The sequence below is a fragment of the Embiotoca jacksoni genome, unplaced genomic scaffold (assembly GCF_022577435.1).
Source record: "Embiotoca jacksoni isolate LCO1_2020_lvr unplaced genomic scaffold, fEmbJac1.0.p SCAF_32, whole genome shotgun sequence".
NCBI lineage: Eukaryota > Metazoa > Chordata > Actinopteri > Embiotocidae > Embiotoca > Embiotoca jacksoni.
This window is the reverse complement of record NW_027185384.1, coordinates 2,120,179-2,143,119: the sequence shown is the minus strand read 5'-3', so window position 1 is coordinate 2,143,119 and position 22,941 is coordinate 2,120,179. Positions and strand designations below refer to the sequence as shown.

The 22,941-nt window shown below is 43.9% G+C and overlaps 3 protein-coding genes across 6 annotated transcripts; 1 reads left to right on the top strand and 2 right to left on the bottom strand.

Annotated features, from left to right (window-relative positions):
* Positions 1-409: 409 nt before the first annotated feature.
* On the top strand, positions 410-4,574 carry LOC138207529 (uncharacterized). Of its 3 annotated transcripts, none has more exons than XM_069164809.1 (12): positions 410-515; positions 655-694; positions 918-1,047; positions 1,509-1,653; positions 1,738-1,858; positions 1,951-2,029; positions 2,461-2,539; positions 2,877-2,982; positions 3,098-3,179; positions 3,314-3,374; positions 3,630-3,738; positions 3,861-4,574. In XM_069164809.1, the coding sequence occupies exons 2-12, from the start codon at positions 670-672 to the stop codon at positions 3,920-3,922; spliced, it is 999 nt and encodes a 332-aa protein (XP_069020910.1). In that variant the 5' UTR covers positions 410-515; positions 655-669; the 3' UTR covers positions 3,923-4,574. The 3 variants fall into 3 exon arrangements, with proteins under 3 accessions (XP_069020910.1, XP_069020911.1, XP_069020912.1); XM_069164810.1 differs by having other exon boundaries at positions 410-539; XM_069164811.1 differs by lacking the exon at positions 410-515 and having other exon boundaries at positions 682-728.
* On the bottom strand, positions 4,555-16,523 carry scyl2 (SCY1 like pseudokinase 2). 2 transcript variants are annotated; one of them, XM_069164807.1, is made up of 19 exons: positions 16,391-16,522; positions 14,546-14,742; positions 14,227-14,384; positions 13,661-13,805; positions 11,789-11,938; positions 11,431-11,652; positions 11,023-11,139; positions 10,775-10,900; positions 10,269-10,445; positions 9,957-9,968; positions 9,607-9,729; positions 9,174-9,287; positions 8,849-8,981; positions 8,591-8,709; positions 8,373-8,473; positions 8,145-8,214; positions 7,924-8,001; positions 7,696-7,818; positions 4,555-7,609 (listed from the first exon to the last, which is right to left on the bottom strand). In XM_069164807.1, the coding sequence occupies exons 2-19, from the start codon at positions 14,720-14,722 to the stop codon at positions 6,995-6,997; spliced, it is 2,760 nt and encodes a 919-aa protein (XP_069020908.1). In that variant the 5' UTR covers positions 14,723-14,742; positions 16,391-16,522; the 3' UTR covers positions 4,555-6,994. The 2 variants fall into 2 exon arrangements, with proteins under 2 accessions (XP_069020908.1, XP_069020909.1); XM_069164808.1 differs by lacking the exon at positions 9,957-9,968 and having other exon boundaries at positions 16,391-16,523.
* A 465-nt stretch (positions 16,524-16,988) lies between these two features.
* On the bottom strand, positions 16,989-22,235 carry depdc4 (DEP domain containing 4). The gene is made up of 9 exons (XM_069164957.1): positions 22,147-22,235; positions 21,060-21,483; positions 20,590-20,741; positions 20,257-20,452; positions 19,826-20,076; positions 19,587-19,729; positions 19,246-19,371; positions 18,917-18,995; positions 16,989-18,531 (listed from the first exon to the last, which is right to left on the bottom strand). Exons 1-9 carry the CDS (start codon positions 22,220-22,222, stop codon positions 18,332-18,334), a joined length of 1,647 nt encoding a protein of 548 aa, XP_069021058.1. The 5' UTR covers positions 22,223-22,235; the 3' UTR covers positions 16,989-18,331.
* Between the last annotated feature and the right edge of the window lie 706 nt (positions 22,236-22,941).

The window sequence follows — 22,941 nt, the reverse complement described above, 5'->3', positions numbered from 1 at the left end:
AAAGTTTATTATATTATAATGAAAGACTCAGGTTGTCTATATTCACTTAGGGGCACCCTAAAAAATAAATAAATAAATAGTACTGGAGGGCCACCCATATAGAACCTCCAGATCACCCCACTATTCATAGGGCAACTTTATCATGTTTTATTGCTTGTGGGGGGCCATTTTTCAGGGTACTTATCACATTTTGTTCCAATGAAAGGGCATTTCATTCTTTACTGTCACGCATAAGGACACTCTCTAGGACACTCGGTGCTAATTTAGGCTCCACATAACTGAACGGTGCTGTCTAAATAAAGCTGAGTTGAGTTGAGTCAACTGAGACAGCCGTGTCGTGTGATTTTCCTCTCTAACTCACACACCACACCAACCAGCCCTCCTCTCCCCTCCTCCGCGTCCGCCCTGATCACAGCGGCTCAGAAACGAAAGTAAAACACGTCACTCTCAGAACTTTAAAAGCAAAGAAAGGCCCGATGATCGAGTACGACTAAGTAAAGTGGGCTTTATTGAAGGTATCGAAAGAGGCGATTAAAATCGTATGTTTCGATCGAAGCTCTTTGTGTTTGTCTAATCCGCTTCGTTGTTCTCGTTTATTTTCCTCAGATTATGTTAAATCACATTTTGTGATCTCCGTATTTGCATTTGTTTCAGGATAATGAAGAGAAGATGAACCATCTACTGAAGACTCCGGGTCTGTATGACACAACATTGAATGTTCATTCTCTGTACGTTTTTTGCATTGTGTTTTAGCTTTTAGCGGATTCTCTCTAATTTGGTTTCATTTATAGTACATTTGTAAACTACTACAAAATGGACATGAAAACACGATCTTGGTACAGTCAATCTGCTCAGATAAACTCAAAAATAAGAATGCATAGATGCATAATAAGATCACATATTGTTTTGTTTCACAGCCAGTGAAAAGACTTTTGAGTGGCAGCTGTCGGTTGCGCAAAAGTGGCTGCCGATTGACAATGACCACGTGATCGAGGCCTACTACGCCCAACCTGGAGCTAAAGGAATCAGCATCAACACGAACCATGGGTCAGTGTGGTTTGATTTTATATGAACTCATCTGCGGGCCTAATAAACAGAGAGTCGGGAGTGAACTTCTACTGAAAGGATTCAACGTTTGTCTGACAATCACAGACAATATATCTTAAAATTTAATTAAAATTTTATTTTGAAACTACTTACATATAATCCGGTGGGATTTGAAGGGAAAGCGTCATATTATTAATTGATTTTGATTTAGTGAGAAAAGATGAGGTAGAATAACCTCTGAAACAGTATTAACATTAAGGAATTACTATTATTGAAGCTGAGGATGTTGACAAAAGTTATAATATTAAAAAGATGAACAACATATTTATAAAAAAAAAAAAAAAAAAAAAAAATCCCCGTATGGATGGGTTTTGTGTTGGCACAGTCGAGACTTCAAAGAAGGAGCCTCATTCACAGAGGTATGCAACATATCAAATGGAATCACTTATGTGTGTCTCCAGGCAGGTGTTCATAGACTTTGATAAACTACAGACGTCTAACGCAGCTCTGCAGGTGCAGAGGCTGAGCTTCCTGCCTCAGGGCCAGACAGAGCCCGTCGGCTGGTACTTCAGAGATGACCTGCTGTGGCGTGAATACGGATCCCAGGCGAGACAAAATCTCAAGTATTAACCCCTTAAGTAGATTTGAATTTCAGTGGCCCTAAACGTCTCGTCTGCTCCTCTTCTTCAGGGCTCTGGCATGGCGTCCTCGTCGATAAGCAGCGCAGACGTTGAACGTCACTTCGCTCTGAACCCTCGGGGAACCTTGACGTTCTCAGTGGGCTCCATTAACTACTCTCTCGACTTCTCCAGTATGTGGCATTAATATTGATTTGTTTGCGTGAGCTCGTTCATTTGAATACATTCCTCTTTATACAGTTAAATCTAACTTGTGTTTTTGCAGCCATGTCCCAAGCGAACCTCACCACAGGCTTACGCAGGGACGTACGCAGGCGTCCAAAATTTACATCCAACTCTGGAGGGTAAGACTTTTCTTTTTTTTTTTGTTCCAGGCAAATGTTCACATAGATGACTCTTTTTAGATGCCAGGACTCAGGGCCATGTAGGTCAGCACACCAAGACATGCCAACAGCTTTTTGTCCAGTGCTGTGGCACTCTTCGTATACAGTGGACACTTTAAACAAAACCTCATTGAGCTCTGTACCAAAATGCACCTTTGCACAATTACATAATGTTCATATAAACTTTAATATACTATAAATAATAGATTGTAATTAACTGTTTTCTCTGCTCATTAGCACACGTTCATATTCAACCCTCTTGGCTGCTTCACACAGATTTACTCTCAGCTTTTCTCTATTGATTGGATTCTTATTTTTATCCTTTCCTCAGTTTAATGTCTGATAATACTTGTGCAACACACTTAAAGTGAAATAAAGTGATGTCTCTGCAGCCTTTCCTCCACCTCAGATGGAGGCTACAAGTGGGAGGTCATGGGAGATGAGGGGAAGTGGACAGAATACCAAGCACATGTAAGTAGGTCATCCAGCACTTTAATGTAGTTTAATAGAAGCTTTATGAATGAAACCCGCCAAAAGAGCAGTTTTCACTTTAATCTACAAACTTGAACTCATGTTATGTTTAATATATTAGGGTGCTTTTTAAAAAGAGATTTACCTTTTCACTGTTCACTTTTTACCTGGTAAATATCCAGGAGCGGTCAGCAGCGACCTCTGGTGGTCAGATTGGAAAAACCCCTCAATGATTTAATAGTTCCTGATTAATACTTGTTTTTAAATGTGTTTTTAAGGGCTCTGCAGCTGAAGGATGGTGTTTGTTGCTCGTCTGTGCTCGTTTGTATGCGTGTAGATTTGTTCAGTGGACAGCGCTGCTGTCGAGAGGCAGTACCAGCAGAACCAACAGGGCCAGCTGCGCTTCAACATCCAGCCGTACTCGTACACGCTAGATTTTTCAAGTAATGCACGCGCACGACTACAGATGAGCAATTCCTTTCAAACTGTGCAATTTAATACTTTTATTGGAGCGGTTTAAATTGTCTCAGAAACATTGTCTACACTGGTTGATGACAGGCATGTGTCAAGTCAACAACGAAATCGGGACGAAACGAGCGGTGAGGAGGACCGTTGACGACAGGACTCAACAGAACAGCAGGTCAGCAGAAACATTTGGTTTCGTGGCCTCAACAACGCACCAAACCTGCAAAGAAATGAGAGCAGAATTAGCGTAATATGCACGGGACAGTGTTTACTGTTCATGTTTTCATCTTGAAATCTTCCGTTCTTCAGTTCAGGCAAGCCGAGATGGCAGTACCAAGATATCGGTGGGACGTGGGAAGATTATATCAAAGTAAGAGACGACTTTCTTTTGTTCACGTGTCTAAATAGAGCTGTGGAAAAAAAAAAAATCCTGTACATCAATAGATAAGTTAGAGTAAAAAAATAAATACAAAAAAAAAAGTATACATACTGTACATGCCAACATTTTTGGGCGACGCTAATTAATAGTAAAAACACAGGATTTTTGTGAGGTCACCAAACTTTTAAACGATATATCGACGAAGTGCATTTTCTTCTTTGTGTGGTGTTGCTCTGCGTCGTGCAGGGACAGTGCAGCGTCTCCAGTCAGGACATTGAGCTCCAGTTCCAACAGAATCCATCCGCCACGATGATATTCACCACCAAAGACTTCATGTACGAGCTAAACTTCTCAGGTGAGCTGCGAACATCTTACATCCGAGTCTGTAATCCACGTGGACATCAGCTGATAATATTCGAGTAAAGGATGATACCGTATCTGCTGTTTCAGACCAATTTTGTTTATCATCTTTTGCAGCCATGACTCAGAAGAACATGTCCACAAACACCTCCAGATCCGCGAGACGCCTCAACCAGTGACCGAGACGACACGTCGGAGAGTTTCTTCGTGTTCGTTGAAAATTGGCCAATCCTGGTCAAATCAATTTAACTAACGACTAAAACGATGTGGACATTTGAGGCTTCCAGTACACAGAAACACACCTGAGAATGGACTTTACCGGGACGTGTGAGACACCGTGTGCCCATCGGTGAAACTTTAGAAAAGAAATATGTTTGCATATTCATAAGAGTCTGCAATTATTAATGAGTGATAAGGAGTGAAAGTCATTTTAAGGATTTTTGTTGTTGTTGTTTACAAGATAATTGCATTTCCTCAGTGGAAATACCTTACCAGTCACAAATTAAGTTGTTTCGCACATCTTAAAACTTGTCTGGAGGTGATATTTAAATATTTAACATGAAATGTATGGGGAAAAAAATTGTATGTGCACTGAGCCAAAAATAATGTCTTTCTGTGAAGGCAGCTGCCATTTTGTTCTCTTTTTAACTGTCAACACGGTACTACCTTCTATTTTAAATAAACTCTGTAGTTGGATGCAACGCTGCATATTACACGTCAATTTTAAAACTGCCTTGTAATGAATGCACATGGGCTTGTTTGAATCTAAAAGCAGTGGTTGAAAGCCATCGCACAAATAAAAGACGAACCCTTTTGAGAGTATTAGATTGTGTACTTTCCTTTATAATGTACAGATTTTCACTGAACCACCTCCGAGACCGGAACCTTGACACATAAAACAAAGCCCACACGCTACACATACATGGACAGCAGTAGTATACAAATGATCTTGTAGAAGAATAAGCTTTAGTTTTCTGCTTTGGGGTTCTGCCAAGATATGTGTGACACACACACACACACACACACACACACGCACACACACGCACTTTGTGATGAAATCAAAAACGTCAATCCACAGATGGGAAAAAAAAAAACACTCGCAGTCTCATTTGTCTTTTGTCTTTTATGTCCAAAATGGGGGAATTGAACAGAACCTGATGAGTAAAGCCCGTCTTGCATCGATGGCATTCCTTCTTTTTTTTGTTCTCACAAAAACAAAAACGTTAATGCAATAAAAGACGCTACAATTCAGCATGTTAACAACAACCATCGGCAGCTGAAACACATTGTGACTTAGAAGCATCTTTAATAAAAAAGAAAAAAAAATAGAAAAAAAAAATTATATATATATATATATATATATATATATATATATATATATATATATATAAAATATGGTGCGATTCTCTTCAAAGAACATGAAATTTAGAACGAGTACACGTTAATGTTTCGCTGTTTTGGAAATCTGACCGCCCTGTGAAGTTACTGTAGGTCAAAGGAGTTTCAGTTAAGGACACATCGATCGCTGGTTTGAGCCATTCAATCAACACGGGACCCTCAACCACCGGTACGGATTATTGCACACGACTCATCTAAGGCCTCTTAACCGCAGAACATACAAATGCCGAGGCCCCCCACGGAGCGATCCCCCTTTTAAATAGCTATATATTTACACTTCATAGTAGGTCACACGGCACAGATCCTCCGACAGCTGAAAAGTGCCGGATTCAAAATACAGCGGGACAATCTTCGTCGTACAAACTGCTCAACATAAATGGTAGATGGGAGGAGCCTGACCCCCCGCTTTAACTGTTTCATCAGAGAAGATGAAATAAAAAGTCATTGGTCGCTAGAATCATCAGGAATCATACAAGATGTGAATCCAAGTTTTGGTCGAGGTTCAGTGACGTGCGACAAAGTCATGTGAGAAGCAAATGCCAGACAGCTGATCAAGGGGGGGGGGGGGGGGGGGGGAATAGGAATACTTGAGGAACAGATGAGTGCTGCCTGGTTTTACACATGTACCCTTGTTAAGGCACAGTAGCAAAAGCAGTGCACGTGCTCCTCACTCCGCTGTCGTCAGGAAGACACAGGCGCGTCATTCACACTGCGTTGACAGAAACGGATCCGTCTTTCGTGGGCGAAGCGGGCGACCCGGCGGCTGACCGACTCTGACCAGACAAATCAAACTCCTTCCTGTTTCACGTGCCCGGCTTAAAGCAAGCTTAAAAGACCAAAGCAGGGAATGAACGCTACATCGTGAAGCGAATTTCTGCTCATAGAAATGGAGGCTAGCGATGCGGAGGAAGAGGAGGAGGAGGAGGAGGAGCGGTTGCCATGGAGACGGGCCCGCGCGGAGTGGCTCACACTTGGTTCGCCCCGTATGAACCGCCACTTTCAACTTTCCACGTCCGCTTTCCCAGCGTCTCCACGGGGGAGCCTCCTGGACGCAGATCACTGACTGCAGCCTTGTCGGCGCTACAAACCAAACCAACCCCCCCCCACCCACGCGCGCACACACGCACACACACACACACACGCGCACACACGCGCACACCCGGGACTCAAAATACTTCGGCGGATGTGGTGTTTGTTTGTACGCCAACCCTCTGATCTCTTTCGACATGCAGCAAATCCTAAAATAAGTCTGTGGGAAGCAGCACAAAGGTACAGACGCCTGAAACTGAGCAGATGTGAAACATGGAAGCTTTTTCTGCTTTTTTTTTTTTTTTTTTTTTTGCGTGTTTTGAAATTTGGGGTGAGATGATTCTGACGCAACGTGTTCATGAAGTGAAATCCACTCCGTTCACTCACTCATTCATTCATGATATGAAGACAAAACCTTCCTGAATATGCCGGGTTGGGGTTCAACCCGTGACATTTGGACTCCCGAGGAATGTCCAGTACAAAAACGGTAGGAAACCCCCAGCATTTAAAGACCACAGCATAGAAGAAGAAGAAGAAGAAGAAGAAGAAGAAGAAGAAGTTCCCGCCCAAACCGTTTGTCTTTCAGGTCAAGTAGAAATGGAATTCAGGTGCAGGTTAATTTGCCAGCAGAATGTGAGCGAGACTTTGAACCAGGTCAGGTTAAAAATACAAACAGCAAAGACCCTTGAAAGGACTTTAAATCTTCACATTCAGTCAGCGTCTTGTTCTGTGAGAATTCAAGGCTCTTCTGATCACAGTCATTAAAAGAATATACTTCACTGGGCTTCTTTTTTTTTTTTTTTTCTTTTTGTTCTTTTTCCAATCTAGCCGAATAAGTCTTTCAGATCGCTGTTGACTGATGCACTATGTTTAATCGCGCTTGGGTTCATGCTGGGGGTGGCAGCAGGCTGAGAGAAGTTCTGCGGGCTGAAAAATGGATTTGCTTGCATCCCGAACCCGCTGGGCACCGCTCCCATGCTGACTGGCACACCCTGCATCTGAGTCTGAGCGTTCTGGGCGGAGCCAAACTGACCGAGCCACGGGGTGTTGCTTCCAGGCGGAGCTTTGGGACCCATTTGGTTGAGGGTGACTTTGGGCCTGTTGGGTGTAAAAAGATTGTCCAAGGCTGACATGTCGGCAGCTTTACCCGCCTGCCCTTGGCTCTGCGCGAGGGCCGCGAAGTTCGGGGTGCTGGTGGTGGTGGCCATCCCGCCGTAGAGGCCGGGGCCCGCGGGCCGCATGGCCATCGCCATGCCTCCTGTCTGGAAGCCCATGGGTGGGTTGAAGCCGTTGGAGACGGGGGCGCCCACGGAGCCGACCATGGGGCCGGTGGAGGGGTAGGCAGAGATGGTGGAGGCCTGAGCTGGGGCCGGCCGTGCCGCGTTGCCCAAAGACAGGGACGCCATGCTGTTGAGAAGGCTGCTGGTCAGGTCTTTCGTCTGCAACGCAAAAGACAGGCGCAGGACATTTGAGTCTTTGAGCATCAGCGTGCGTTGGTGTGCCCGGATCGTTTACGAGACGTTACCTGTGCGTTGTTGCCGGCGGCTGGTTTGATGGTCAGCGGTGCCAACGGCTGCTGGTTCCTCAGTTTGGCTGCCTGCTCCTGCTCCTTAGCCAGTCGCTGTTTCTCCTCCAGAGTCAGAGACATCTAGAGACAAGCGAAGAGAAGGGACGCCGTAAATGATCTGTACCGCATGCTAAATGAGCGAAAGGAGAAATTTGGTGCGAATGAAGTGCGACGTCATTTGCATACTCTATTAGGCTGCGAGGTTGTCGCTGCAGATCCATTCTCTTTCCCATTAACCCCGGTGCTGCCGAAGATGTCGTCAATCTGAAGGCAAAAGAAGACAGATCGGAGTCACTGCAGCTCCAGGTGCCGATATTTACAGCCGAGATCTTCGAAGGCATGAAGAAAATATATATTGTACTGGAAGCACTTTCTCAGATGTGGTCGTCATGGAATCGACCTCTTACCTGGCTGCCAGAGCTGGGTGGGCTCTTGGTCTCCTCCGATTGGTTCCCTGGATTTGAGATGTTTAAACTCCTGTTAAAAGAGACGACGGTGAACAAAATCGGAAAGCAGCTGGAATTTGAATGGAGACATTTAAACAAACCTGCTCAGTTAGAGACTAGAATTAGCCTACACGTCCTAGCTAAAAAAAAAATTCCATTTATATTTATGACTATTGGATTAATAGGCACCTCTGCTGCTCTTGCATGACGTGCAGCTGCTCCAGCTTGGTCTTGTGTTCAGCCTCCATGCGGCCCAGCATGTCGCGGATAACCGCCATGAAGGAGTTAAACTGAAACACATCGATTCAAATCAGACAAGTAGCAACGCCAGAGAAAAAGAAGTTCCATCAAACAAATGCAAAACAAAATGACATTTATATACATCTTTGTTTTTGGCAGTGCGGTACCTGGTTCAGATTGAGGTTGTTGTCTATACTGAGAGAGACGAGGTGCGGCAGGCTCTTGGTGGCCAGGTGCTCTTTGGGGATGCCCAGCTTCTTGTGGCTGAAGGTACACTTGTAGATCCCTGAAGTAAGAAAGAAAGAAAGAAAGAAAGAAAGAAAGAAAGAAAGAAACCGACTTAACTTGCTTCAGTAAACCAAGATGCCCGCTGAGTCGAGCATTAGGTAAGAAATGACGTAGACTTCCTGCTCTGGTTTGTGTACCTAAAATGCCCATGAGCACTGCTGGTTCTCTGGAGGGGATCTGTTGCAGGAAGGGCAGGATCTCATCGATGACATACCACTTGTCTAAATACTCCAAAATCTTCCCCAGACACACCAGAGAGTTCACTCGCACCTGCACCGTGACGGCAAATTACACGGGGAACAATTTGAAAACACAAACTCAAGACTTTTCAGCTGGTAAAAAGTAAGAGTGTAGAAGTGTCAGAGAAGGACAAAAGCCAGGGAAAAACCACAGAAAAACAGCATTTTCGTGGAGTCAGACGGCCTCAAAGCGACAAGCAGAGAATCAGCGGTGAAGACTCACAGCGAGCGAGGAGGTCTGGAGGCAGGCTGACTTGATTCGGGGGATGAGGGAGTTCTTCATGGACGGGTAGTCGATCAGGTTGGCGAACGTCGGGATGATGTTCAGGCACAGCTCCTGCTCAGCCACAGACAAAGACGTCATGAAATATATGACGGAGCGCGGCCTCCGTTCACACTGTGCTCTCGGGGTTGACACTAAAAAGAGAACTAAGATGTCGCAAGGCTTCCGGGTGGACCGCTAAATATACACACCCAAGAAACCGCCCGTCACCGTGTTCGTACTTCAGACCGATGTTGCGCGAAGCAACAAAAGTGATCAGAGATATCGGACGGGCCTTTTCTCAAATCAAATTCGTGACCCGTTCGATGAGGACGACCCGCTGGTCACTTTTCTGGTTTTCAGGGTTTACATCTCCCCCGTGCAGCCTCTGTACCTGGATCTGTACAGACGGCGCTTCCAGAGCTCTGTAGACCATGGGCAGCACGCTGTTCTTGATCTCCTCCGACGGGGTTTTGGTCAGCAGCAGGTCCATCTTTTGCAGGAATATCAGCAGGATCTGCGCAGCGCAGAAGACCCGGTTAGAAGAACATAGGAGTCCAAAGTGAGAGAATAAAAGCTCATAATCAGCGGATGAGTGCGGTGGTGAGTGGGAGTGAGACGACACGTTGATTTCGGTGGGTTTAGTGCAGCTCTTAGTACTAATAACAACAACCACAACAACAACAACACTTTGTATGTTAGCTGATGTGACGGGAGCATATTTACAGCGGAGAGACCACTCACCATATTACTAGCCTGAAGAAGCATGGAGAGAAAAATACAGAGAAGAGTCTTGATAAAGGCCCCAAAACAACATGCTCTTTAGTCAGGTTAAACTTAACCGTTTAAATCTCCAACACGCAAACGGCTAAAGGCAGAAAAAAAAAAAAAAAAAAAAAAATACAAATCATGCCAAGGTGTTTTAAACAGGACACGTTCCCTCTACCTCTCGTCACCAGTTGAGCAAAACATGCGTCGATTACGACGTCACAGTCTCGACAACAACCGCATCTGTGCTTGCTGTGCGCGTTGAACTACACCTCCGAGTGCATCTACCTGGACGGGCTCCTGCTGCTTGAAAACGGGCGTGAGGTCGGGCATGATGAGGCGGACGTACTCCTCCTTGGTGCACTCCTCGGCGATCAGCAGCACGTTGGGCAGCACGAAGGGAACCATGTCTGGGTTGACGAACTCGGAGGTCAACGCCGGCAAGATGCGGTAGACCACCACTCTCTGTGACAAAAAGAAAACAGGAGTGGGTCGAAGACAGACGCCACGAGAGACTTCAAAAATATAATGCGGCGGAAAGGGAATAAAGGAAAAAAAAAAACAACAACACAATTTCCAAGAAACGGCGAGAGAACTTGTGTCATAATGGCACAGCGATAGTGTTAACGTGGGAGTTTATACGCAACTGAGCAGAAAGGATGTGTTCTGCCTCATATGGGAACTCGCAGGATTATCTGACTAACATGCGCACTCGATTATGGACAAAAGTGGTTGTAAATTTTGCAGAATTTAAAACTGTGAACAAATCTAGAACCTCCTAACAAAGCATTTACCTTTGGTAGTTTGGGCAGCACTTTGGGAAGGCCTTTGTAGAACTGGGACTTCTGTAGGTTGTCCCTCTGGAAGAGGGAGTCGAAGTACTGCAGCGTCACGGCGCCGATGTCGTCAAAGAACGGGATCTGAATTTCCAAACAAAAACACAACAAACTTGCCCGTTAAAGGAGAGTCGTGCACGTAATCACGGATTTGGACAATCTGCTACGGGACTTGGCTTGATATCTTCGCGCATGTAATGACGAACCTTAGTCATCTGGTCGGCGTCAGGCCGGACGTTGGGCGTGACACTGAGCAGCATTTTGACATGCTCCCGCACATCCTCGGGGATCTTGTTCAGCACTGCTGGACTCATGCTGCTCAGCTGCAATCGAGGCGCAAAAGAAGGGAACAGTCTGATTAACCCGCTCAAATACAATCCAGACAGTGAAGACATCTGAGCTGGTAAACAACTAAAGTCTGAACATGAGGACAACAAAAGGAATGGAATGTAAACTATCTCTTTATGGCTCTGTGTTTTTCCACGATCAAACTGTCCTAAAGACCAAATGTCCATCCTAAAGTGACCTTTTAAAAGTGTTTATGAAGAAGAATTGTTTATATGTCATTAAGATTTATGATGCTCTGGGTCATGATATGACGCGCCTCCACTCACCTGATCCAGCTGCCTGCTGAAGCTCTTAAAAATGTCATGCTTGTTGACTTGGAAAACCGGCTTTCCCTCATTGAAGACGGCGTGCATGACCACGCCCAGAGAGTACATGTCAGAGGCGGAGTCGCAGCTGACGGACAGGATGTACTCGGGGGCCAGGTACTCGGGGTTGGGGAGGCAGAGCGGGGGGAGGTTGGGCTCCCACTCTTTACACGTGTACTTGAGCTAAAGGGGGTGAGAGACCACGGGAACGTAAAGAAAGCTGGATGTTATTTTGCTGGAGCCTTCTCGAAGGCAGTAATCTTGGCGAAAAGTTGCGCCTTGCAGGCAAAACCGAGGGCACAACGACAACGCCACATACCTCAGCCTCCGAGGGGTTGTTCGAGGAGATGCTGTAGTCGAAGCCCATGATCTTCCACGCTCCGCTCTTGTTGAGGATGATGTTCTCCAGACACAGGTTGCCATGGACCATCTTCACCCCGCTGTGCAGAAACGACAAACCCTCCGAGATCTGAGGAGACAGAACCATGGAAATGTCAGAAACGTTTACGGCAAGAAAAATCCCCAAAATATAATTTGCATTAACTTGCAAACCCTCTGCTCCTTCAGTCACTGGATCGGGATTAGCATTGTAATCTCGTCCTTATTTCAAATCAAATCAAAGCAACAGCCCAACAGTATTTGCCATCACCGTGACGGTGTCGACACACATTATCACACATTGTGACCAGGCATCATTCGGGATCGGGCACGTCTCAGCTTCGAAAGGGTGAACGTGATTCTGTAATAACCACGGGGTTACTCCACAGCTGCCATATACTTCAGTCGACATAACCTATGCAGACATTTTCTGGGACTCTCAGCCATAAATTCCCTCCTTTAAAATAACGTATGTACTCGGTGGAAAAAGGCGAGCGGAGGAAAATTAATCCCAATGTGGGTGAAACAGACAAAAAAAAGAAGTAGGAAGAGGAAAAAGCAGTCTGGCAGAAAGTTAATTAGCATTACAGCCTGTCGGAAAACATCATGATACTGAAAGGTGAAAGGCGAGGCCTGGAAATGAGCTGGTTCTACTGGCTTCGAGAAGAAACGGCATTTAAATTCATTCGGCATCTCCAGGAGTCGACTAAAACAACCAGCTAGAACAACAGCTACAACCAATGAGCAGCAGTGGAATTATACACGACGTGCAAAGAGGTGGATGGTTTACAGGGGAAAAATGCACATATTTATCACACAATCTCGAGCTGAATTACAGCTTCTCGTGTGTCTTACTGTGCCCTAAATGTAAATTGTGTGACGGCGGTGGAATCTATATGTTAAAAAAAAAAAAATGGGACGTAGCCTCCGTGACGTCGCCCGTGTGTGAGCTGAAGAGTTCAGCTGGTGCGGGACTCCACCTTACACTCAGCTAACCCAGAAATAAGCAAAGAGGTGGTGTGCGTGGGTGGAGCAAAGAGGAGCCGAATCAAGTCTGGTTGCTTAAACCAGCGCCGAGGAGAGTCTCTGTCTGACAGTCAGTTACCGACACCTGTTCGCAGCCAGCCGGGTGTGACAACCCCCAAGCTGTCACTCAAAGGAGCCCCGCTCCAGTTATGCCTAGCTATAAGACTTAATACAATTCAGATGAGTCGGTTAAACACATATTCATTCCCGCACGGTTGTCACTAACATGGAAATTAGCTGTAGAGACCAAAGCTGTTTATTGCATCAGACTGTAAACATGCTCATTTCTGCTGTAAAGTTTAACGCGGGAGTCCGCGGCAATTTTTCAGCCCCGGACGTTGACAAAACCTCACGAAGTCTCTTTACTCCTTTACTTATAGGCATCTTAAAGCTCCTGCCACATCAAGCTATAGTTGAAATGATTCAGTTGATTGATTAGTCATGTGAAAGAAAATTATTGCGCAACAATTCTATTCTAGAAGTGAATTATTGTTTTTTTTCCAATCTTTTACACAAAAATGCCTGAAATCGCTCTAAACTCTAAAACGGGATTATTGGATGTTTTTTGTTTTTTTGTTTTTCTTCTACGACACTAAACTGAATGTTTCGGGGGGGGGTTTGGACTTTTGATGTGGCAACGCAAGGTAATCAAAATGCCCGTCGATGTGTAAATGTAAACGGAAAATAATTTATATAAACTATCTGATAATCCCAGATTTTTTTTTTTTTTAAACCGAGAAAATGGTTGCTAAACGATTCGTACTATCTCCTCCGCCCGCCCTCTCACCTGTAGCAGACCATACTTGGTCTCCACGTCGTAGAGCTTGTACTCCTTGATGTCGTTGGGCACGGGGCTCGGCAGGTTGTCCCACTGGCCCAGCACGTTGGACAGACTGGCGAACACCGGCTCTGTGCAGAATGCCAAGCAGTCCCTGAGGGCCGAACACAGAAACAACATCAGGATAAAGTGACGCGGCGGCTGACTGAAAGGTTGAGTTGTTCTGGAAAGGACGGAGACATTTCACAACATGCGCACAAGTAAAAAAAAAAACAACAAAAAAAAAAACAACAGACCTGGAAAGTATTTAGAGGAAAGTGCAAGACAACCTTAATTTGCACTTCTTTTCATCGCGACAAGCTTTTGTTCACGTACGCGCACACACAGGCATACAAAACAGATTTGTTATGCCGCTTCCCCGCCCCCTCTTTGTCAAACCCCTCTTTGTGCTGTGACACACTGCGTTTGTCCTTGATATACATACGAGCGTGAGCTTGTGTGTGTTTGATGTACATCTGAGTGTGTGTGTGTGTGTGTGTGTGTGTGTGTGTGTGTGTGTGTGTTTGCGTAATCACCGTGACTCCTCCAGAGGATGCTGCACAGTCAAGAGACGCGGGTGACGCAGTCGGGTCAGCTGCTGCACCCCTCGTTTCAGTGAATCGATGATTTGGTCCTTGTCGAATTTCTGATACTTGTCAATCATCTTCTTATCGAACACAAACACGGCCACTTCCTGGAGAGTCCAAGACAAACGACAAGAGGCTGAAGTTAATGTTATCCAGTCCCAGAGCTGAAGTAAATCATTTATCCATTCAAGTCAAAGAAGGAGAGAGGTGGAAAACACACACACACACACACACACACACACACACACACACACACACACACACACACCTGTTTGGTGGACTTCTTGGTGCCATTATAGATCCGCCAGCACAAGCCGGGACCTCCACTTGCGATATGTCGTCCGACCTCAAACTCTCGCGTCACCGGGTTGCCCATGACAGCGCTGGTGACATCTGCTGTCACCTTGGTGACGGTGCTTTTCAGCTTGTTCAACATGGACTCCATGTTCAGGCTTCACCTGGCAGCTGGGGTGGGACAATCGACAATGATCACAGAGGACAGATCAGCGGCTCGAGGAATGTACGGAGGTGAATAACATTCGGAAAAATGTGGGAACGCAACCGTCCTCGGTGAAACAGGCAGCTGTACGATTCTTACAAAGCAAAAAGCGTAAAAAAAAAAAAAAAATCCATTGAACATGCACTCTAATGCATCTCCTGGGAAATTTGCACATCAAAGTGGCCACTAGCGTCCTGCCTGCGCTGGCTGAGGAGAATAAGCACCGGAACGGTCCAAGCTGTCCTCAGAAATATCAAATGAGTCAGAGAAACCTCAGCCAGGCGCTCTTTCAAAACACTTCAGAGGGACTTAAAAGCAACAATAACTCAGACGAAAAAACACAGCTGACGGTAAAATAGTTAAATTATTCCTATTTGAACAGTTTCTTCGGGTTATTTCTGTCTTAAGGAAGCTTCTGGTCCTTTGATGTTGAAGCTGAATAAGCTTTTGGCAAATAACGTACATATGCATGATTCAAGAGCATACTGCAGACTTTTATTTCATTCTGTACGTGATCCTGCGTAAAAACACATTTTAAAATGACTACATATACATATATATATATATATATAAATATGTGGTAAGTTCCCAACCAATAACGCTGATATACCGAATAATATTACACAGCAGCACCTCCCTCTGCTGTCAGTCAGCATGGGTAATACCTGATGCTGTCAGCTTCATTTATATCAGTGATGTCAGTCACATCCAAGAGACTTTTTTTTTTAAACCTTTTAAAAATAATTCTATATTAAGAGCCAAAACAATGAAGCCTAATGTCTGACGCACTAACAGCTGGATGCACTGAACTGTGACACCGCTCATAATTTACTTTAGACAAATTTTCCAGTGGAGGCCAAATGATGCACATCTCTGACTTGATGACTCCCGACATATTTCCCCGAACAACATGAGGCAAAAAAAAGGGTTTTGACAATTTATACGCTGAACGACAACAAATGGGTAAATTATAATAACACAATCAGATGCTTTTTTTTTTTCTTTTTTTTTTCTAGTCAATCCAATGATCTAAAAAAAAAAAAAAAATGTATGACACTTTCAAGTGTTAATTACACGTTAACTTTACACAGATTAGTCAGCTGCATTAAGCTCCCCAGACACACCTGCTCACAACCCACCGAGCAGTTAGCCGTCGGGATAATGAATAAAACATGACTTGCTTTTTTTTTTTTTTTTTCCTCTCTCTCTTTACCGGTAAGGACCGGCGATTCGTGCGTAAAGATCAAACCAGATTTCAGCGTCGGGTCGGACCGCCACGTCTTATTGTGAAACACCTTTCGCGTTAGCCCCGAGTTACATCCGCGCTACAACGACAGCTTTTCCACAAACAAAAACAAACAAACAAAAACCTTCTTTTAGACCTCGTATCTGCGACGTCGTTGTCCAACCCCGTGAAAGCCTGTTTTTTTTTTGTTTTGTTGTTGTATTGAACAGATCGGGGTTAAGTCGCCGATGGAGAGCTAACTAGCCAACAATGCGCAAGTAGACAGTGACGTCACTGCCTTTCCAGTCAAACGCCGACTCTTTTCTAACCAGCTGTCACTTTTAAAAAAAACAAACAAAACATACAAACATACAATAGCAGCGACTTACCTCGCTGCGAAAAGGACCCTCGGTTTGAATTCTTGTTCCCAGTTGGGCTCTCGGCAGCGCCGCTGTCAGTACTGGCTGTGAAACACAGCCCCCATGTCTCCCAGTAGCATACGAAATGAGTTAGCTTAGCAGGCTCGTGAATGAAAAAAAAAACTCACTTCCGGGTTGTTGTTATTTTTTTTGGTGGAGTCAGGTGCTTTCGACGTCATCTGAGGTTGTTTTTTTGTTTTTTTATTATTATTTTTACCGTGTTAGATATCTTAGAAATGATAATTAGTACGAGGATTACATCACAGATGTTTATACTAATAATTCGCTAAATCGTATTTATTTTATTGGCTGTTACGTCACAAGCCTGTTCTGTGCCCCTTTTAATAATTCACAAGAAGGTTGACCCTCTACTAGGATTGGTAGGAGCTAGAAAAACACAGCATATTTTCACGTGTCATGAAATCATCAATGGCAATATAGATGGAGGTCTTAATCATTTTAAACAAACATAACTATTTAATAAATCTTATTGAGGGTCACTAAGCTCCTTATGACCACGTCAAGACCCCTGAAAGAGAGAAGAACACATGCACTACGACAAGTCTCCTTCGAGAGAACAACTTTTATTAGAGATGTTATTTCCTCAGAAAGTAAAGCATGTTTCAGCATCATAAAGTGCATTCGAACATGATTCCAGTGTTTGCGACAATTAAAAGATGCCGAGTAAAATTGGGTTTGATAGTACGTTATTTTTCTTTGATCACGGCTTAAAAAAAATATCCAACAAAGGCATCAAATTAAATTAGTAGCCTAAAATAATATCAAGTCAAAGTAGACCTGGCTTTACCCCCTTTCAATCAAGTCATAATGTCTATATTTCAAGTAAAATCCTAAAAAGTTACAATTAAAAACATATTTGAGTTAAAGGTATTTCAAACAAACCTTCAATATGAACCTGAGCTATTGTTAGCCTCACACACAATTCTGCTTTCATGTCATATTCAATTTCATGTTAAAACCTTCCCAGAAAATATGAAAACCTTCATGCTTCATGTATTAAACTTAACTCGGCGACATTAGTGTTACTCTCACCAGTGTTCGTCCTTAAACACACATGCAGCCGAAACAAGACACCAACATTGCCGCCATGGTGTTGTTCTTCATTTTTGATGTGTACAAATATTAATGTGCACCTAAAAAGCACAACACCACTCCAATCGACTGAACTAAAATACCCTTTAGTAAACCACATTAGCTTTATCCAAGTGCAGTATCTCGACCTAAAATAATCACATCAATTAGTACAAAAGCTGTCCACTATTTGCAACCTCAAACAGCTGGCTAATTGGCTGATAAAGTTAGTCTATTTCAGTAATCCCTTTTACAACCTTTTTATACTTTAAGTTTATCTTATAGTAATGCTAAAGCAATATAAAGCAGAAAACGCACTATTTAAACATTATTCATCAATATGACATCTGTGTCAACAATCCAAACTCCACACCACCCTCGATAAGCTACCTGGAATCAAATAGATCTTAATTATATTTTTCAAATTAGTGCAAAACCTTTTACATGTGATTTCTGAACAACAAGACTCTAAACGCTATACTGAATCGCAATATGCGCCAGTTAAAAAAACAAAAAGGGAAGGCATCCATGGCTGTGGGACAGAAAGAACTTTTTCCAAAATCCAAACTTCACCACAAATTTACAAATAAAACGTCAACTCTCGTTACTTCGTGTGACTCCATCGGAATTTGGAGACGTTGGTCGTGCCAACATGTAGTGAGAACATCATTTGCACTCAGGATGATCTGCGCTGATCGTCGCCTCATACTAGACATCAGAGGTGTGACTGTAGGCAAGTCATTACTTATGCAAAGGCAGCATTTTACCACCGACTTTGAGATCTATGAAGTCAAAACCGGCACCGGTAGGTTGTGCGCTTCAGAAAGTGCTGGAGAAATGCTGGAGGAAGACCACTGGGTGATGCTTTTCAAACTCTTTGAGCAGCGTCTTCCTCTCCTTGACAGGCATGCTGGTGTTTGAGGTAATGTCATGCAGGAGTTGTTTGAGGCTCTCCAGAGTGGTCGCCTCGCGCTGGTCCTCGTACTCCTGTGGGGTCACCTGCTGGCAGAAGGTGAACGCTGCGGCACAGCAGGTCGAAATGCAACTTCAGTTAATTGTGTTCAGTGAGGAGGGATTGTTTTTTTGTTTTTTTGTTTTTTGGGGGGGGGGTGAATCTGGGGCAACAGCGCCTCCATGTAGACAGAACATTTTACTATTTGGGTTAAAACGTTTTTGCAGTGGAGCCCCTAAGTTCAAGATAAATCAGTACAGGTGTGTTTTATTGCAGAAGATAAAACACTGCAGCAAATAACGTGTCTACCAGTATTTCGTGCAACAGATTCGACGCTCAAAGTTTGAAGGACTCCGTATATTTACACCTTCTGAGTTCTTATTTCATGTGACGGTCTACTGTGTAATGTTAGCTGGAGTGGGAACAATTAACTGAAGTTGCATTTAACTTACTTGCAATGGAGTCAGCGTCTTTGCCCTGCTGCATCGTCCTCAGTGTTCTCCTCACAGCTTCGATAAGGTTCGTAGGAGTCTATCGTCATAGCAAGAGGAGAGAGTGAAAGGAAATATTGAAACCCACCACTAACAGGTGCCTGTCGGTCTAAAGTGTACAAATCCCTCTCTGTATAGGACAGAAGGAACTTCTAATGATATTTGTAAAAGTTCCTCTTTCAGTTTCGCCTGCTATGAAATCCAAATAATGTGGAGCTTAATGTGGTCTTCAGAAATGCATTTTTCTGCAAACTAAGTTCCAAAAGAAGTCTGAAAGAAGCGAAATGTACCTTGAAGAGCTCCGTGTGATTGTCCATGAGAAAGAGCACCAGCGTTTCACTCTGCGATCGAGTCAATGCATGATTCTGAACGAGTGCTCTCTGAAAAGTGCGGCAGACCAAGTTCCTGTTATCAGTCTGAAAGAAGAAAAAAATAAAACCCACATCCCTGTCAAGAGGTCATTCCATCAAAATAACTACTGTATCCTCTTATAAAGCTCCACTAGAATCACATAAATCAATGAAATTACAAACAATGTACTCTATAAAGTGTTTTCTATATATCCTACACCTATCAGTGTGTGCAAAGAGCTGGAAGTGTCAGTGTGGTTTGGAGGAGACCGGTGAACTACCTGTTTCTGCAGACGACAGGCGTCTGAGGGAGCTGCCGTGGCCATGAAGGCCAGTAGTCTCCGCAGCTCGTCTCTCACGCTCGTCTCCAGCAGCCGCAAACACAACTGAGAGGCTTTGATGGCCTCCGGCACCTTCCCTTCATCTGGAAATCAAGAGCAGGGTTAAGGTTGGGGTTAACCCTCAAATTTATCTCCTACATTTTTCAAAATGACACACAAATAAATCACAAAAGTCTCACCCAGTAAATCCAGAATTGCAGCATGTATATCCAGGTAGCGTCCTGAAAGAAGTGGAGCTTTTTCCTGGCCACTGTAGTGCTTGGCAATTGCGTCAAAGAGTAGTTTCTTGTGGCCTGCCATCTGCTCTGCATTTCCATTCTTTAAAGATGCATCGCCATCTTGTTGGCTGAGCTGTTCCCCCACGACCACGATCAGCTGGTCGGGAAAGAGCTCCAAGCAGTCTGCCGCCGCCGACAGCCACCCATCCAACCTGAGGAAAGAAAAAAAGGGATGAAACTGAACTAAACGTTGCTTTGCCATCACCGAATATGTGGTGAAAAACGAGTTCATTCATCTCGATTTGCTCTGTAATTACGACAATGCATTTTTGACCGGATCAGCTTCTGAACACGGTGCAAAAAGACTTTGAAGTATTAATCAGAGCACTGACTGAGGCAGGTTGAGGGAGTCGGGCAGCTCTCTGTCCAGGCACGTGTTAGAAATAACCAGGTCCTGGTTGGCCAGAGGAGCTCTGCAGGCCTGTGGCTGACCCCTTTCGGGAGAAGTCAGGATGCAGTCCAACATGGGCAACTCCACTATCTGCAGCAGCTGCAGCAAGGTCTGCTGCTTCCAGACCTCATCCACCACTAGGGGAGGAGGAAAGAGCAGAAGGAGAAAAAAAAGCTTCAGAAAAGTATCTGTCCAGCAAACTGTCATGGACTGCTGCTCCCCTTGTAAAGGGGCCCCCGCCATATTGGCAAATACTGACAGATGAGCTCATTACCAGCTTTGGCCAGAAAGGCAGAAGACATGGGGGCTGTGTTCGGAGCTAGAGAGACAGATGGTTGCAGGTTGATGGTCCTCAAAAGCCTTTCTACCCTCTGGTCTGATGGTCCAACAGCGAGAGGATTGGAGATGGTCCTCAGTTCATACAGCCTCCAGAAACAAAAACAAAGCATTTTGGTGATTAATTAACACTCTGAACTGTGAAGAGCCACTGTAAAATGTCGTGAAAATCAAATATCATCAATAGATAAGTTCAAATTTGATCATATTTGGGGAATGACTATTGATGCTTACAAATAATATCTCGTATATAGAGATAGATTTAACTTAAATGAGATGATGACATGAAAGATATAACAATATCAACCAAAATCAAAAAGATATATGGCAATAGCTTACATCATATCATATAAACTTTGCAATAAGGCTTTGACACTGAATACATTTAGATTTTGTTGTCAAGCCAACCTTGAGCTCTTCTTCCTCTTTAAAGGTCGTTTTTCCGGTGGTGTGTTTTCTGTGTCACCACTTCCCCCCTGCATGACAGAACCGGACGACACTTTGTATTCCAGAAAGCGGTACAGGCTGCAGCTGCTGTCCTCGAAGGCCACCTCCTTGTCTCTGCGAAACAGCTTTGTGCCCACCGGCTCAAACACCTTCGCCTCCATCAGAGCCTGGCAGAGTCGAGCAGCTTTGAGGCGAGACACCTCGCTCGTGCAAAACACCACATTCTGCATCAAGTAACTGAGAACCGCGTCCACGGCGTCTGAGCCTGTGAAACATTCGGCATGAACGCGGAGGTGTCTCCTGCAGCGGCGCACCTCCACCTGAGTCTGCAGGGCTTGGATGATGTTGTGCCAGAGCTGGGTGGCACCAAAGGGCCCTGAGAAACCTATTGGAGGCCGTGTGGTCAGAGGGAGAAAAAAAAAAAAGGGGACACAATCAATTGTTGAATCCCAAAGCTCAAAAGTTATGGTGGACTTCATTCATGGTCTGGTGGTTGTTGTTTTTTTGGATAGACTAATTAACATACCTTCAACAATGTCGTCATACCATTTAGTAAAATAAACGGGGGATGTTTAAAATTGAGGGTAAACACCAGGCACAATTACAATCAACTTGTGACAGTGAAAACTCTGCAAAACTTCGCCCCCATTGATCTTTGATCTGAGGTTTGTTTATTTTACTTTATGTGAAAAAGGAAAACAAGTGAAAGCTGTAACACTGCCGTAAGTTGCAAAACATCGAAAGGAGTGATTACACAGGAAAGTATTGCCACATATGTAGGTCAAAGGGTCGAAATACTTTCTCCATAGACTAGAAACCCTAAGCAGCAGCCTAAACAAGGATCCTGAGTTCCCATGTTCCTTAAACTCTGGTCTATAAAAGATAATTTTGTCAAGACCAGCGACTATCAACACGGTAGTGATGCCTCACGTATTATCTGTCAATGCGCACATATTCACACGACTCCACTTTGTTTATGTGGCTATAATAACATAAAGCGGAGATTATCTAACATCTAACTTGTTTATAATTAATAATCAGGCCTTACCATGCTGGATATTTTCCCGAAAACTTCTCGTTTGGCTGTTCAACCTTCTAAACCGAGGAGTCAAATCAACCGCCATCACGAGTGTGACGTAATCATCGTCTTCTTCTTCTTCTTCTTCTAAACGTAACGTACACACGCCGCACTGCTGCCCCCTACAGGCTATAAAGTGCACTTCGTTTCCAATTTATATTTTACAAAAAAGGCATTTAAAAAGCTTTTTCGTAAGCTTAATTATACTGTTTGTTTGTTTTTTAAACTATGAAAAATTACACGTCAAAGAACCAATGTACGCTTCGGTTTTACAAATTATATAATTTATTTTCTACAGGAAATAATACTGCAATGTACCCATCTGCCACACATAAACCATTTGAATGTTTATTTAACCTGTGATATTCAGAGAACCACACCACAATGTCCCAGTTGTAGAATTAATATAATGACATTCTGTCTGCCAAGACTCAAATATAGTGATATTAACAGACTCCTCCAAAAATAAAAATCACACAGAGCCTTTTGTTCTTTCAACAGTTTTTTCATCCAACACCCTAAAAGTCACTTCTGCACATAATATTTAGGTCAGTGTTTTCCCTGGAGTCTTAGAAATGTCATCCGTAACTAAATTACCGCGTACATTTTTTTTCCGACAAATATATTTGTAAGAATCTGCAAAAAAAAAAAGCACATACCTGATATGCATAATATATCAAACTAGGTATGAATATATGCTATATCACAAAAGGACAAAAGAGTTGTCTGGCAGCTGATAATTCTCTTGAAAAAAATAAGCTTTTC

What these genes read in the sequence shown, in the direction of transcription:
- LOC138207529 (XM_069164809.1), top strand. Translation starts at nt 670, where the DNA reads ATGAACCATCTACTGAAGACTCCGG. An exon ending in CCATCTACTGAAGACTCCGG is followed by an intron (nt 695 to 917) that starts GTCTGTATGACA and finishes TTTGTTTCACAG; the next exon opens with CCAGTGAAAAGACTTTTGAG. An exon ending in TTTACATCCAACTCTGGAGG is followed by an intron (nt 2,030 to 2,460) that starts GTAAGACTTTTC and finishes ATGTCTCTGCAG; the next exon opens with CCTTTCCTCCACCTCAGATG.
- scyl2 (XM_069164807.1), bottom strand. Translation starts at nt 14,722, where the DNA reads ATGGAGTCCATGTTGAACAAGCTGAAAAGCACCGTCACCAAGGTGACA. An exon ending in AGTGCTCATGGGCATTTTAG is followed by an intron (nt 8,710 to 8,848) that starts GTACACAAACCA and finishes TTCTTACTTCAG; the next exon opens with GGATCTACAAGTGTACCTTC. An exon ending in CAACCTCGCAGCCTAATAGA is followed by an intron (nt 7,819 to 7,923) that starts GTATGCAAATGA and finishes GCTTGTCTCTAG; the next exon opens with ATGTCTCTGACTCTGGAGGA.
- depdc4 (XM_069164957.1), bottom strand. Translation starts at nt 22,222, where the DNA reads ATGGCGGTTGATTTGACTCCTCGGTTTAGAAGGTTGAACAGCCAAACG. An exon ending in TGCCTTTCTGGCCAAAGCTG is followed by an intron (nt 20,453 to 20,589) that starts GTAATGAGCTCA and finishes CTCCTCCCCTAG; the next exon opens with TGGTGGATGAGGTCTGGAAG. An exon ending in CCTGTCGTCTGCAGAAACAG is followed by an intron (nt 19,372 to 19,586) that starts GTAGTTCACCGG and finishes TTCTTCTTTCAG; the next exon opens with ACTGATAACAGGAACTTGGT.